Source organism: Lycorma delicatula, chromosome 5, assembly GCF_047948215.1.
Source record: "Lycorma delicatula isolate Av1 chromosome 5, ASM4794821v1, whole genome shotgun sequence".
NCBI lineage: Eukaryota > Metazoa > Arthropoda > Insecta > Hemiptera > Fulgoridae > Lycorma > Lycorma delicatula.
Window position 1 is genome coordinate 75,773,286 of NC_134459.1, and position 13,828 is coordinate 75,787,113.

The 13,828-nt window shown below is 29.6% G+C and overlaps 1 protein-coding gene across 10 annotated transcripts in view; it reads right to left on the reverse strand.

Moving 5' to 3' along the window:
• The window catches only part of LOC142325087 (solute carrier family 25 member 45-like), a 74,280-nt gene that overhangs the window by 23,538 nt on the left and 36,914 nt on the right, over positions 1 to 13,828 (reverse strand). For 2 of the 10 annotated variants that reach the window (XM_075366419.1, XM_075366414.1), the window contains exon 6: positions 12,786 to 12,892. The exons of 7 other annotated variants lie outside the window; for them this stretch is intronic. In XM_075366419.1, the coding sequence (XP_075222534.1) occupies positions 12,786 to 12,892 (107 nt within the window). Of the gene's footprint in view, positions 1 to 897; positions 1,179 to 12,785; positions 12,893 to 13,828 lie in introns of those variants that run through there. One more of the 10 variants, XM_075366420.1, reaches the window with a different exon arrangement.

Genomic DNA, 13,828 nt, shown 5'->3' on the forward strand with positions numbered 1-13,828 from the left:
CTAGTCTCATTACTTACAGACCTCATACTCACTGCTTGAATACCTAGACTGACAGAGCAACAGACATGCAAGGTGAAAAGATAGTAACATCACATACTGTCACTGATAATGGTATTAAAGAATCACAGAAGTCTGACACATCATTGCAGAAAATATGGCAATTTAAAAAATATATATTACATTCACACATTGACAAATGCAAACATGATCAATAAAATAAGCACGTGCATTTTGTGATTTCATATAAACAGCCTCCATTTACAACTCCAAGCATAAAATTCTATTCCATCAAACTACATCACTGTCTCTAGCCGGCCATATTTTCTCTTGCCACAGTATGACAACTGCATCTAAGAAAATTTTGACAAAAATTACTTCAATTGCTAAGATATGTGTATTATTAAACTTCATTATCTGCAATGCTTCACTATACAAGGAATGCACTTCCGTTAATCTAGGCATAATTTTTTTACAGACTAAAAATATGTTATTTTTTATTGTTAAATAGCAATAAAAGGATCACAAATCTAATTTTTGAAATTTTTTAAGATATTTGAAAGAACCATATCAACAGATGTGTACCATTTTCAAAATAATTTTCTGTACTTCTTATCGGTGTACATATAAAGTGCATTATTTAAACCAAGTCTCTAAAAATGTTTTTTCAATATTGTTCACTTAACAAAAAAAGATAAATACAATTAAAAATATACATTATTTAATCATAAAACAATTTTACAATAACAATAATTTTTTTTTTACTTCAGCTGATAATCATAAATGATTTAAGAAAAATACTGCCATCAGCATTTTCATCATTTAAATTCCTACTTTACTCAGATTTACAATATAAAAAACTTTTTATATATTTTTTACATATAAAAAAATAAATTTTTTGCAGAATTTTAAAAATAATTATTTCCATTTTGTTGGAAATGGTAAAGAATTTGTATATGTAGATATAAATGCTTCATATCCTAAAAATGCGGCAGCACAAGAAGGCATACATCTTACTATAGTGATATTTAAACCACGCACAAAGTATCTTAATCCATATATATTATAAATTTTCTTTGCACAATCAATCATTCCTTTGTATTTAGGGTCTGTAAAATTATCAGCCTGTATCTGTGACTTTACAACATCAAATGGTACAACAAATACCCATGATGCTAATCCTGCAGAACAAAAATCTAAAACTATACTAAATTAATATACAATTAAGTAAAAAAATATTAATCTCTCTAATAATAAATACAATTCTTAGAGTTAAAACTTATTTTAAATGGTAAACTGATACAAATAATAAACAAAAAAACCTTGTGTCCTGAAAAGGCCTTTTTTATTATTCATGAATTTTAGTCAGGCTTGACATTTTTTAAACTATAAAAACTTTTAATTTCTGTTTAAAAAACAAACATATTTCCTTTAAAATGTGCAAATTTAAAGAAAATTAAAAACAAAAATTATAAATAAACTTTTCAAAAAATTAAAATTACTTTTCTTAAACTTCTTTTTAGAAATTTGAGTTTTTAAAACAGCAAAAATATTTCCTTTAAAAAATGCAAATTAAAAACAAAATAAAAAAGGGAAAAAACATTTCAAAAAATTAAAATTACTTTTCTTTTCTTATACTTCTTTTTAGAAATTCAAAAAAGACTAATAAAAATATTTTCTTACAAAAGGAATTTGGGGGTTTTAATTGTTACATCTCTTGGATGGTAAGTACAATGTTTAGTTAAGGCTAGAATCAAAGTACAATTTTAGTCGTGCATGTAACTGTAGATTGATTCCTTATCTTTCCACTTACAGCGCCACTAGCAAAGATGGTGACTCCTGAAAAGAAAGTCTTCTGTGTGTTTGCAGTTTGCTAAATATGAATCTATAATTTAAAGTGCGTTCCATAGAAAATTTAATTGTAATCCTCCAAGTGACAATAACAATTTTTCAATGGCAAAATCAATTTGAAACAACTGGATGTTCTCTGTAAAGGAAGAGAATGGGCCAAGTATGAGTATAATCAAGGTTGGCTGAAAAAAATGTTGAATGTGCCATGAAGTCCTTACTGCATAGTCATAAAATAGCTGTTAGAAAGTCCATTTGCAAGCTAGCAATGCTTTGGAATGGTTTAAGGAGACACCTATATATGCATCCACACACCAAACTTTGTAGCCTGCTGACTTTGTGATCAAAATGTTGCATCATGAAGGTGACAAGTTTCTTAATCATATTGCGTTTAGTGATGATTCAACATTCCATCTTAGTAGAAACGTTTACACACATAATATCCACATCTGGGGTCAAAAAATCCTTATAAATTCTTACAATGCGACAGAAGACTCCCTTGTATTAAATTTTTTTTGTGCAATATCCCATTTGCAAGTTTATAGGCTGTTTTTTTTTGCTGAAGCAAGTGTAACAGGAGTTGTTTATTTGAATGTGCTGCATGCATGGCTCACCCCCAACTGCAAGATAGACCAGAGAATTTTATATGGCAACAAGATGGTGCATTTCCTTACTCACGTAATTGTACAGGATTGGTTGAATGATGTTTTCACCAAACACTGGATTGGTTACAATGGATCCAATTACAGATTGTTTGTGATGGCCTCCAAGGTCACCAATCTGACCCCATGTGATTTTTTTCTTAGGGGGGTTTTTAAGGATTTTGTGTATATGCTTCCACTACCAACTGATCAACCCAATTTTAGGCACAGGATTGAAGCTGCTATAGCTTCAATTATTCCAGACATCAGTTGGATTTCTGCCTTGTGGCAAAAGGTGCTCACATTAAATATTTGTTGGAAAAGTCTGTACAAGTTACTCTTTCATTTTATTTGTGATTCATTACAGTAAATTCAAGGAAGGAAATATTACATAGTTTTAAAATATTCTTTTTTTGTACACTTTGCATTTAACAAATTCAAAGTTCACACTTTATAGATTCTTAACCAATTTAGACAATTTATTTTATAAAAATCATTAGGCCTTGTCTGTTTCTGGAGAGATCAACCTATCAAGTCTGATGAACAGTAAATGTGTTTGAATAAATTCTATACTAAAAAAAGGAAACTGTTCATAAGGTTTGTAAGGTGAGAACTGGCACTTCATTAAAAATATTGAAATAATGCATAGAAATAGACATAAAGACTCAGCTATCAAGTGTGAGCTAAGACTCTCTGGAATGCAATAATGTTTATTCCAGTTTTCCAAATGATCTTGAATCTTTGCATGAAAATACTTTAAACATCAGTTTTACAACAGCTGTTAAAACAGACTAATTATGTTATAACAACTAAATTCTAAGCAATGATTATGAATTAAAAAAAAAAAAAAATTATCAAACTTTTTCTAAAAACAATGAAATTTACTTAAAAAAGCATTAATCTTGAATTAAATTATCCACGAAAATCTTACTAACCGAACCACCACAGGAACTTTTACAACAAAAAAAATCAAAAAATCGTTGAAATTGCTCAATTTGGTGCAGAGTAAGACTTGAGCATGCAAACAATTATATATAAATGGACAGTAGGTGGGTGTAAGATTTACAAATTGTATTATGTTATTTTCGAAAGCAGTGCCAGATTATAATTATCAAATTATCAGTTAAAAATAAGATTGGGAATGCTCAGTGTTCATAAAAACTGTAACATGGATTTTTATTCATCTAAAATATTCTCTGAACTTTTCTATTTTGCAAATTTAATAAATTATAATAAAATAAACAAATGACTGTTAATGTTAATAAATATAATTATAATTATATAATATATAATAATGTTAATAATGAATATAATCTCTTCTTTAATTTTTAGTTGAAAAGCATAATTTTTATAATTATAAATTTTAAGGTGTTTTGACAAGTATGTTCACAATAAATTCCAACAACATGCAATAAAACTAAATCCAGTTATCATTTAAGTTTGGTTATTTTTTGACCTTTTAATCCTTTTAGAAGTGTGAATGTCACATAACATTTCTCCTTGCAGAATGATGAAACTTTTAAACATTATATTTTAATTGGATGCAAAAACATTTCCCTACTATAAACCATAAATTAAAGGTCAAATTTTTATTTCATATAAAAATTAATACCAATTCAGTCACATACTACAAAATATTTTCCTCCCAAATAGTTCATATTTGTGCTATTGTCCTCACAGAAAAACAATTTATTTTGATCATTTTAATTACAATTTATTTTGATCTGGTGTATGTTACAGGTCTGAAACTTTATAAACAATCTATAGAGATGATTGGCACACATGTGAGCTACTTGATATCTGGCTATGTCAACAGATCAAGTAAAAATAATGTTTTAAGTTGGCACCACTGTTGTTTATATTTTCTTTCAAGTTTACTGAGTCTAAACTTTTACAGTGAATCTAAACTAAAATGTTTGGAAAGTGATTTCTTTTGCTGCCTATTGTATTTAATGTTTAAAAACGTAAAATATTATAGAATGAATATTATTATGGGACAATATATGTTGTTTCAGAACAGTGAATTTGACCATCAGTTATTAGATGATTCTGATGTTAATTCTCTACAGTACAGATGAAGAACGTGAGTACTAGTCTTCTTCTGACTCAGATGAAGATACTAGTAGCGAGGTGAGTGAAGACAATGAATCTAACTTAATAATGAAGAAAGAGTTGGTTTTTTCTGTGAGAATAGACCAAACAGTCCATTAGTTAATAATCCAGATGTAGAATTTGTGTATGATCGTAATGAAGAAAATTATTTACATGACCCTAATGTCTTTGCTGTGAGGACAGTGTATTTATCAGAATCTATAGAATATACAAAATCAGTGGAGAAATATGAATAATCTCCCTAAGATTCACAATTTTGTTGGCCAATAACAAATACACTTTGGTTCTACAAATCCAATAAAAATATTTGGCAATATTTTTGATGACAGACGGCCATATGAATAAAATTTGTTCTACGATAAATAAACATGCTAAAGTTGTTTGAGGAACTCCTTTAGTCGCTTTGTATAGCTTTGGTAGTCTTTGTTGTTTAGTAATGCTGTGAGAAAATAAACTACCTAGCATATATATGTGCCCCCTGGGAGCAAAAGTGTTAAATTTTCCTTTTAGCAGAGTACAAAGATATGTTCAATTATGTAAGCAAACCAAACATATTTGATGTCTATAAACGTTTCTGAATTTTCAACATTTTTGTTGATATTGCATTTCCATCTAAAATAAGACTAAAAAATTCAAAAACATTTTGGCACAAGTTAAAGTAGTTTTTTTTTTTAAGAAACTGAAAAACTATTTTTCAAGTGATATAAAGAAGTATTTAAAAATAACTAATACAGTACTTATTTATTGAAAACTTGTATCTGTATATCAAAATTCATTTAAATGTTTTGTGAGTAAAAAATAGAATTATAACTGCATTAAATAAATTTACTAGGCTATATGAAAAATACCTATTACAACTTCTTTATTAATAACATACCTTATTATTGGCTAAGCATCAAATAAAAGCTGATAATAAACACAATACTATTACGTTTCTACTTTTACAAATATATATACAAAGAAAGCATCTAATAAATTTAAAAAAAATGAACATTGTAAGATTAACTTGGATGAAAGAATATGTAAAAGTAATAATAATAATTTTATTTTATTTTTTATTTTTATTTTTATTTGCTTTGTTTGTGCAACAGAACAGTTACACAAAACCTTTGTATATTGCACAATAACACATAAAGTCACAAAAGAACAGCCACAAGTCAACAACCCACATATAAATTAAAAATACAATATTCAAAACACAATAATAATAACAATTATACAGTCAAATACAAAAAAATAATTAGAACTTTAAAAACGGTAGCTATGGAGTGATAATAAAAACACATAGATGAAAACATAAAAAAACACAATATTGCTAATACATTCCAAATAAAACAAAGTTATAAGCAATAATCCTTAAAAAAACAACAATAATTCTAAAATCATGAAAGTGAGCATTACACCAAGGACAATAATCCATCGCCACGTAACCCTCTCAAATTTTTAATGAAGGTTGTCTCATCTTCCCAAAAGCTTAGCTTATCCTGGAACTCCACTGCAACACTGGTACACCGCTCAATCGGAGACACGGTGGAACCAACCGGCGTCAAAAATTGCCTAAAAGACCTCACTGACCTGGCCTGGTTCCGCAAGACAACATGGTAATGCGTTGGAAGTTTATTGTGCAGAGCTTTATAAAAGAAAACCAAGTCAAAGTACGTTCTTCTATCAGATATCCTGGAAAGGTCTAATCGCCTCAACATATCCTCTCTACTAGCGCCAACAAAACAATCTCCAAACTTAAAACGCATCCAGTTCAAGAACCTATTCTGAACACCCTCAACCAGATCAGAGGCAAAAACTCGTGTACTATTCCACACCACGGTCGAGTACTCCAAGCGACTCCTCACCAAAGATTTGTACAGCAGGTTACAAATGGAAATATTGTTAAACCATCCACAAATCCAAAGGACAAGACCAAGGTCCCGGCGTGCTTTATTGATAATCTGAGCAACATATTCGTGAAAATACAACTTTGTGTCAAATAAAATCCTGAGGTCCTCAACCAATGTCTCAGCGACAATAGCGTGCGCACCAATCCTATAGCTGAAAACAGAGCTCGACGTCTTACGAGACAAAGTCAAATGTTTGGTCTTTCGAAAATTCAAGGGCATACAATTGCAGTCAGCCCACTCAACAACCTTGTTAATATTCAATTGTAGCAACAGGTGATCCATACTATTCCTGATCGGACAATATATTTTGACGTCATCCGCAAACATCTGAAAATTGCGCGTCAAAAGATCTCCAATATCATTTATAAAAATAATAAAATGAAGGGGACCCAAAACAGAGCCTTGGGGCACTCCAGACTTAGCCAAGAAGGATTCCTCAGACATCTGTCCACCAAAACGCACCGAAAAACGCCTGTCATGAAGATAAGAGGACAGCCAGTTATTAAAACGATCGCTGAAGCCGAAGCCCTTGGTCTTTGATAACAACAAATGATGGGGCATCTTGTCAAAAGCTTTGGTAAAATCAAAATATATCACATCTACTTGACCCCTATGCTCAATTGCATTAACTGAATACTGCAAAAAGGCGGCCAAATTAGAAGCTGGTGAACTACCTTTAATAAATCCATGCTGAAATGACAATAACATCGGGAGAACATGGTCATAAATATGTCCAAATAGAATCCTCTCGAAGACTTTGGAAAAGATACCGATAATAATAATAATAAATATTCAAGGGATTATAAGAATATCAACTAAAACAATAATCCACTGCTTGAATACAGCTCACTAAGAATAACAGATCGCTTTATACAGAATTTCATGTAAATTTAATGTTAATCGATTTTTCATACTGGAAAATGCTATCAACATCTTTTCATCAGAAAACCTGTCATTTAAATATAGTTTCAAATTAGCTTTACACAAAACAAGTTAAAAAAAGTAGTAGTGTAATTGAGAAACTTAATTCACATACATAAAAAAAAAAAATAAGCAAATACCTTTATCCAGGGTAGGATAGCTGATTTCTTTTTTCTTTTTTTTTTTTGTAAAATGTAAGGTGTAACATTAAGAGGATAAAAAGATAGTAAAAATTAAAAAAGTTGCGGAAATCATATGGAATTAACCAAGCTTCAAATTCAGGGAACTTCTTACTAAAACATTTTTTCACTGTTAATGAAAATGATTATTAGTAAAACACAAGGAAAATTTCAGAAAGAATTCTTATCTATTATTGGAAATCAACTAAAACTTTATATAAACAGGATATATTTTATTACACTATATTAGATTGTTGATAATTAAAAAAATATTATTCTATTAACTAACAAACTTTGCACATACAACTATTAAAATTAGATACTTATAAATTCACTAGTTTTATTAGAACATATACTATTCAACTAAGTGATAGGAACTAAGCCCATTTAGCTATAAGATCTTCAGAATCTATTTCAACATGTGTACAAACAAATTATAAATTTTAGTGAGAGGTACAAATAAATAAACTTTTATCTGTTCTAGCCTCTTAGCAGAAGACACAAAACATTACTTTTAGATCTTTAAGAGAATAAATGATGTTATTTTGATTACCATCATTTGTATTTTAAACTCATTTTGTATTTTACCAGACCTTAGTGGTTTAAATTTTTTCTGCGAGTGATATTTTTCAATGGCAATAATTAGGTGAAATTGATAAATTAATAATGAAATTCCACAAAAACTTTGATCAAACCTGAATACTAAAGAATCACCATCATTAATGATTATTTAATTAAAAAGAAATAGTTCAATAAACTAAAAAAATAATCTGCCTAGCCATGATTAAATACAATCATGGTTTTTTACTCATTTCATGCGCCAAAAAATACCTTGGAACTGAATTTTGAAGTTTCTATAAAAATATGTTTCATAAAAATTGTTTCTCAATTCCTAGTCTCATAAAATGAATCAACTTTATAAATACAAATGATCTTTCAGGACTCTTAATGATGTTTACAGAGAGCCTTTCTTGAAGCATTTCAGATAACACTACTGCTTACAATGTCCATTACTACATGGTTGTCTAGAATATCTGATCTGTGTTTTACTTATTTAATGTGTTGTTTTCTTCAAATGTAGCACACATATTTCATATTTTTTTAAGAATGTTCAATCTGTTGTTTTTTCTGTGCCAAGTTTAACATTTACAAGTTATGTTTAATGATGATTACATTAGTTCTATGTATGTGTGGTTGAATACATATAAATCTGCTTAATGCAATATATATTACATTCATTTATTTCAACTTAATTTTCACACAATAAAGACTAAGTGAAGTAATTGGGGGTTAATTTGTTTGGGTATGAAACCATAAACATCACATAACAGAAATATAATCCTGTATCATAATAGATTCTCAGTAAAAAACCCAGAAACAGTTGAAATAGCATGATCCTAGACAAGTTTTGGACTACTCTGAAGAAATTATAATGACATTCAAAATAAAAGCCAAAAGACTTTTATAAAGCTAGCTGAAATCAAAGCTGGCCTAATATATTTCTAATATTTTTTAAACTTAAAAAATATTTGTAACCTACACTGCAGTAACATTTTATAGGTGTCTACAGCTTGTCTAACATCCCTTATATAATATCCAGATCTTGCTACTACTATTACTTGGTCTGGGTGCATATTGGGCCTCTCATCTTCACCTACCTTCCACTATTTCTATTGTTCCATTGGAAGACAGTTGTATTCTCTTCTATCCACTCAATATTTAATTTCCTTTTTCCATCTTTAACTTGGTCATCCTCTATCACTCTCAGTAATCTTTCAGAATTTGTTCTTTTAACCTGTCCATCACATCATAATTTTATTCTCTCAAATCTCTTGCTTTGACCTCTCTACTCCCTCCTTTTTTTATTGGACTGAGGGATTTCTTTCTTCAACCTTCATTCGGTTATTCTTCATGATACAGCTTTGTATAAAATTAAAAGGAAATTTTTTTACTCTTTTATCTTTATTCAATATCAAATGTTAGTTGCTTGAAACAGATTTCCTCCTAAACTCATTAGTTATATTCCGTTCTCTAAAATCTCACTCCTCAGGTTTGGTTTGTTTTTGGAAGCTCTTTTTTCAAAATAATGTACAATACTATGTTACAGTCTCTTCCAAAAACCAATACATAATTGTTTACTTAGTTTATATTTAGTCCATACTTTACATTACCTCATTCCAATCAAGTTGAATCAGTAATCTTTCCCTTTTTCTTCTCTCACTATTATATTAGAAAAAAAATCATCTTTCTCCTAATTTTATTCCAATTCTTAACCCGAACTAATCAATACTGTTCAATAGTCCTCTCCTGGCACCTCTAATCTCTGTAATTATATTTAGCCTTTATCAATACTCAAATTTATTTCCCGTAGCTTTTTTGTATTCACAAAACCATATGCTTTTATTTTTATAAAATAAACAATATGATAACCTTTATTTTAAACCCTCTACTTTTTACTTCAGTTGGTGAGTAAAAAAAATAAGGAAATACTGCATGTCTTACAAATACTACCTTTTTTCCCAACACAAGCCAATACCTTTTTTAAGTACCACCGCATAGCTTACTGAATGAACATCATCAATATATACTTCAAATTTATCATTCCCTCTTCTTCTTGATGAAAGTTGTCATCTATTATATTGAAAAATTTTATCATCACTGAATCAAGAAAAGATTACCTAATGTGTTTCAATATTTTTTTCTTGTACATACACCTTTAATTATTGCTTTATTGGAAGGTGTTTCTGGTGTTGCATTTGTTTGTTTACTTATTTTCCATATTTTACTAAACATTCTGTTACAGATTCTATGTTTAGATAATTCATCTGTAGTACTATATAGTACAGAACACACAGCATCTTGAAGCCTACCTACTGCTGATAACTCATCATCAAGTCTTAGTCTCTGTAATTAATACATACAGAGTAGTATACTGACAACTCAAATTTTTCTTTAAGGTTTCACATCAGATTGCTGCACTATGAGGATACTGCAGGTGAAAATCAAACCACGAATTCAGCTAAGAGACCTTAGTTAAGAGAATATCTCCATATCTCTGTGATATATCTTGTAAAATTTGCTAATATTTTTGAAAATATGGCAATCTTCTTTCCTAAAAATATTGGTAATCCATATAAATGGCAACTGATGTATCTTAACATGTTTTTCTTTAATTTTTTATTTTTATAAAATATGCATATAGTTTTTATTTCTTTTTTCAGAATTACTTGTAGCATACGTGTCTTATTTGTAGCAAAGTTAGGATGTCTAGCCATTAAACATATTAACATTAACATACGCATAGCTAGATATTTTATTTTGTCAAGCTCTTCATTATAGTTATAGCTGACATTAGGGTGTGCATTTGATGATGGATTGTATGAAAAAATTGCGTTGTGCTCTTTGGAATAGTTATGGCAGATGTACAAGGTCTGTTCAGAAAATAATCAAACATTTTTAATTACGCACCAACGGAGATATTTAATGATGTGCAGTTGGCAGTATTGTGTTCTACATAACTTCCTCTGTAACCACATATTCATGGATTATTGATATCTCGTTTAGTTTTCATGTAATAGTTATTTGAGTGCAACATGTTTAAATGTTAGTAGTGATTTTTGAAATGAGCAATTTTGCGTAAAACTGGGGAAAATTGTCACGTTTCAACTACTGTAACAAGCTTATGAAGATGATGCTCTGGGTCGTATGCCATATTATGAATGGTTTTCACAATTTAAAAGTGGTCATCAGTCAATTGAAGATGACCCTCAACCAGGAAAGCCTTCAATTTAAACTGATGATACCCATGTGCAGAAAATTTATGATATGGTGAGTGCAATTGACTGTCAGAGAATTTTCAGAAGAGGTTAGCAACTCAATTAGATCTTGCCATGACATTTTGACTGAAAAATTGAACATGCATCAAGTTGCTGCAAAGTTTGTTCCTTGTTTGATGACTGAACAGGAGAAAGGACATCAAGTGGACATTTGTCATCAACTTCAAGCCGATGAATGATGATGATGATGAAACAATCGTGCAAAAGATCATAACGGGAGACAAAAGCTGGGTTTATGACTACGACATCGAGTCAATCATCACAATGGATTGCCAAAGGATCTCCATGGCCCAAAATCAAAGTCTCGATCCAATGTCAAAGTGATGCTCTCTGTTTTTTAAATTTTAATGAAATTGTGTATTTTGAATTCCTGCCTCAAGATGAAACTGTGAAGCGTGCTTAATATCAAGGTATTGACAACCATTACGTGAAATAATCAACAAAAGAGATCAGAGTTGTGGTGAGACAACTCATGGTTCCCCTTCACCATGACAAGGCACCCACACACTCAGCTTTGTCAATTTGTCAGTTTAATGCCAAAAATCAGATTGTCCTGTCATGACTGTTCTTAGCGCCCTACTCACCAGACCTGGTTTATTGTGATTTTTTCTTATTTTCGAAATTAAAATCAGTGATGAAAACCCACCATTTTGAGACTATTGGTGATATTAAAGAAAATTCATCATGGACCTTAAAAACCATTTCAAATGAAGCTATCCAGAACTGCTTCAGAAAATAGAAACACTGCTAGAAAAAGTGTTTGAATAGGGGAGGGAAATTCTTTGAAGGGGATGTACATTGTGGGTTCTCTATATATTTTGAAAATAAACTTTTCTCTTTGGTCGTGGAGAGAACTAGTAATTTGAATGATAAATTATAATTAATATTCTGTAATAAACTGTAAATATGAGCTGATGACTGTGAATATATGACTGCCAAGTGTTGTGCATATACATCCCAAGTCATTATATAGAGTCATACAACAAACTACCTAAAACATGCATAAAGGGAAATTAATGACAGATTAATAAATACTAATGATGATTACTTTTAACTTGCACATCAAAGTTTCAGTTTTTTTTAAAAAGTAATTACATGTGTTATTTATTTTTTCATGTGTTATTAATTTTTCAAAGGATTAATATTTAAACAACCATTGCAGAATTTTTTAAAGAATATGTAAGTAAATAAGTAACATAACTTCTCCCAATTTCAAATCTTACATCAATGATAATAATTTAACTGGAATAAGTTATCTGATAATTTAACCCAATTAGCACAAAATGAATGTTTTACGAACATATGTTTTAATGCATGCAAAAAAGAAATATATTGAATTAATATGATAATATGTACCTGCTAAAGCCCCAGTAATCATAATTGATGATATAGTTTTTGTTTCTGAGATTATTTCATTTCCAGAAACATAAATGTACATATAAAATCCAGAAGATGAACTATCACTAAACGTTATTAAACAGAAAAATAAAAAAATAAACACTTTATGGATGTGACAAGAAAACTGAAAGAATTAAATAAAAATAGTTCCTTTAAACAAATGGTAAAATATAAAACCAGACAATCGGTAAACTCTGTATTGTTTTCTTTGTTTAATAATTAAATTATGTCTATACATCTTTTGAGAGAAAAATAAAATATTTATAAAGTAAGAGAGGCAAGACAAATTTGTATCACTTCTGATCATAAGAAATAGCAAACTTTATAACTTTTAAAGTTTTGTAAGACAGGTACAGTTATAAAATACGGAACTATAAAGTACATATTTTTGAAATATTTTTCTTCATCTGTTGTCTCACTCAATGAGTTTCAAACAGTTATGGTTCATCAGTTTGGATAAAATGACATCTACAATTTCATTTCTTATTAATCATCATATACACAGTATCACTTTCACAATTAAAATATATCATTTGACACCCTTTACATGAAATTCAGTGCAGTCATTATTGGAGTTACATGGCCACAACAAAGATAAAGAAAGGATTCTTAAATAAACATTACCAGTTGGTCATTTACTTCCTCAATTGTGCAATAAAAAATATGGGAGTGAAGTTTGTAAATAGATTGAAACTGACTGTAATTTATACAAATAAATTTATTCTATGCCCAAAAGTACAAATAAAAAACAATAATGTATTATAAGAGGTCATAAAATCACTTTTAATGGACAACAAACTGGCAGATAAATCTGATCATAATTAACACACGCGCATGCGTGCATACATACATACACATTTAATGATAACAAACTAACACAGAGTGTTCAACTGAAAAGAGGCTCCATCATTTAGTTTAGTCTATGAATAACAGTTTTTTGGCAAACACTTAGATAATAATTTACAGGTGTTGAAAATGATGTCCATCCACTTCTATACATT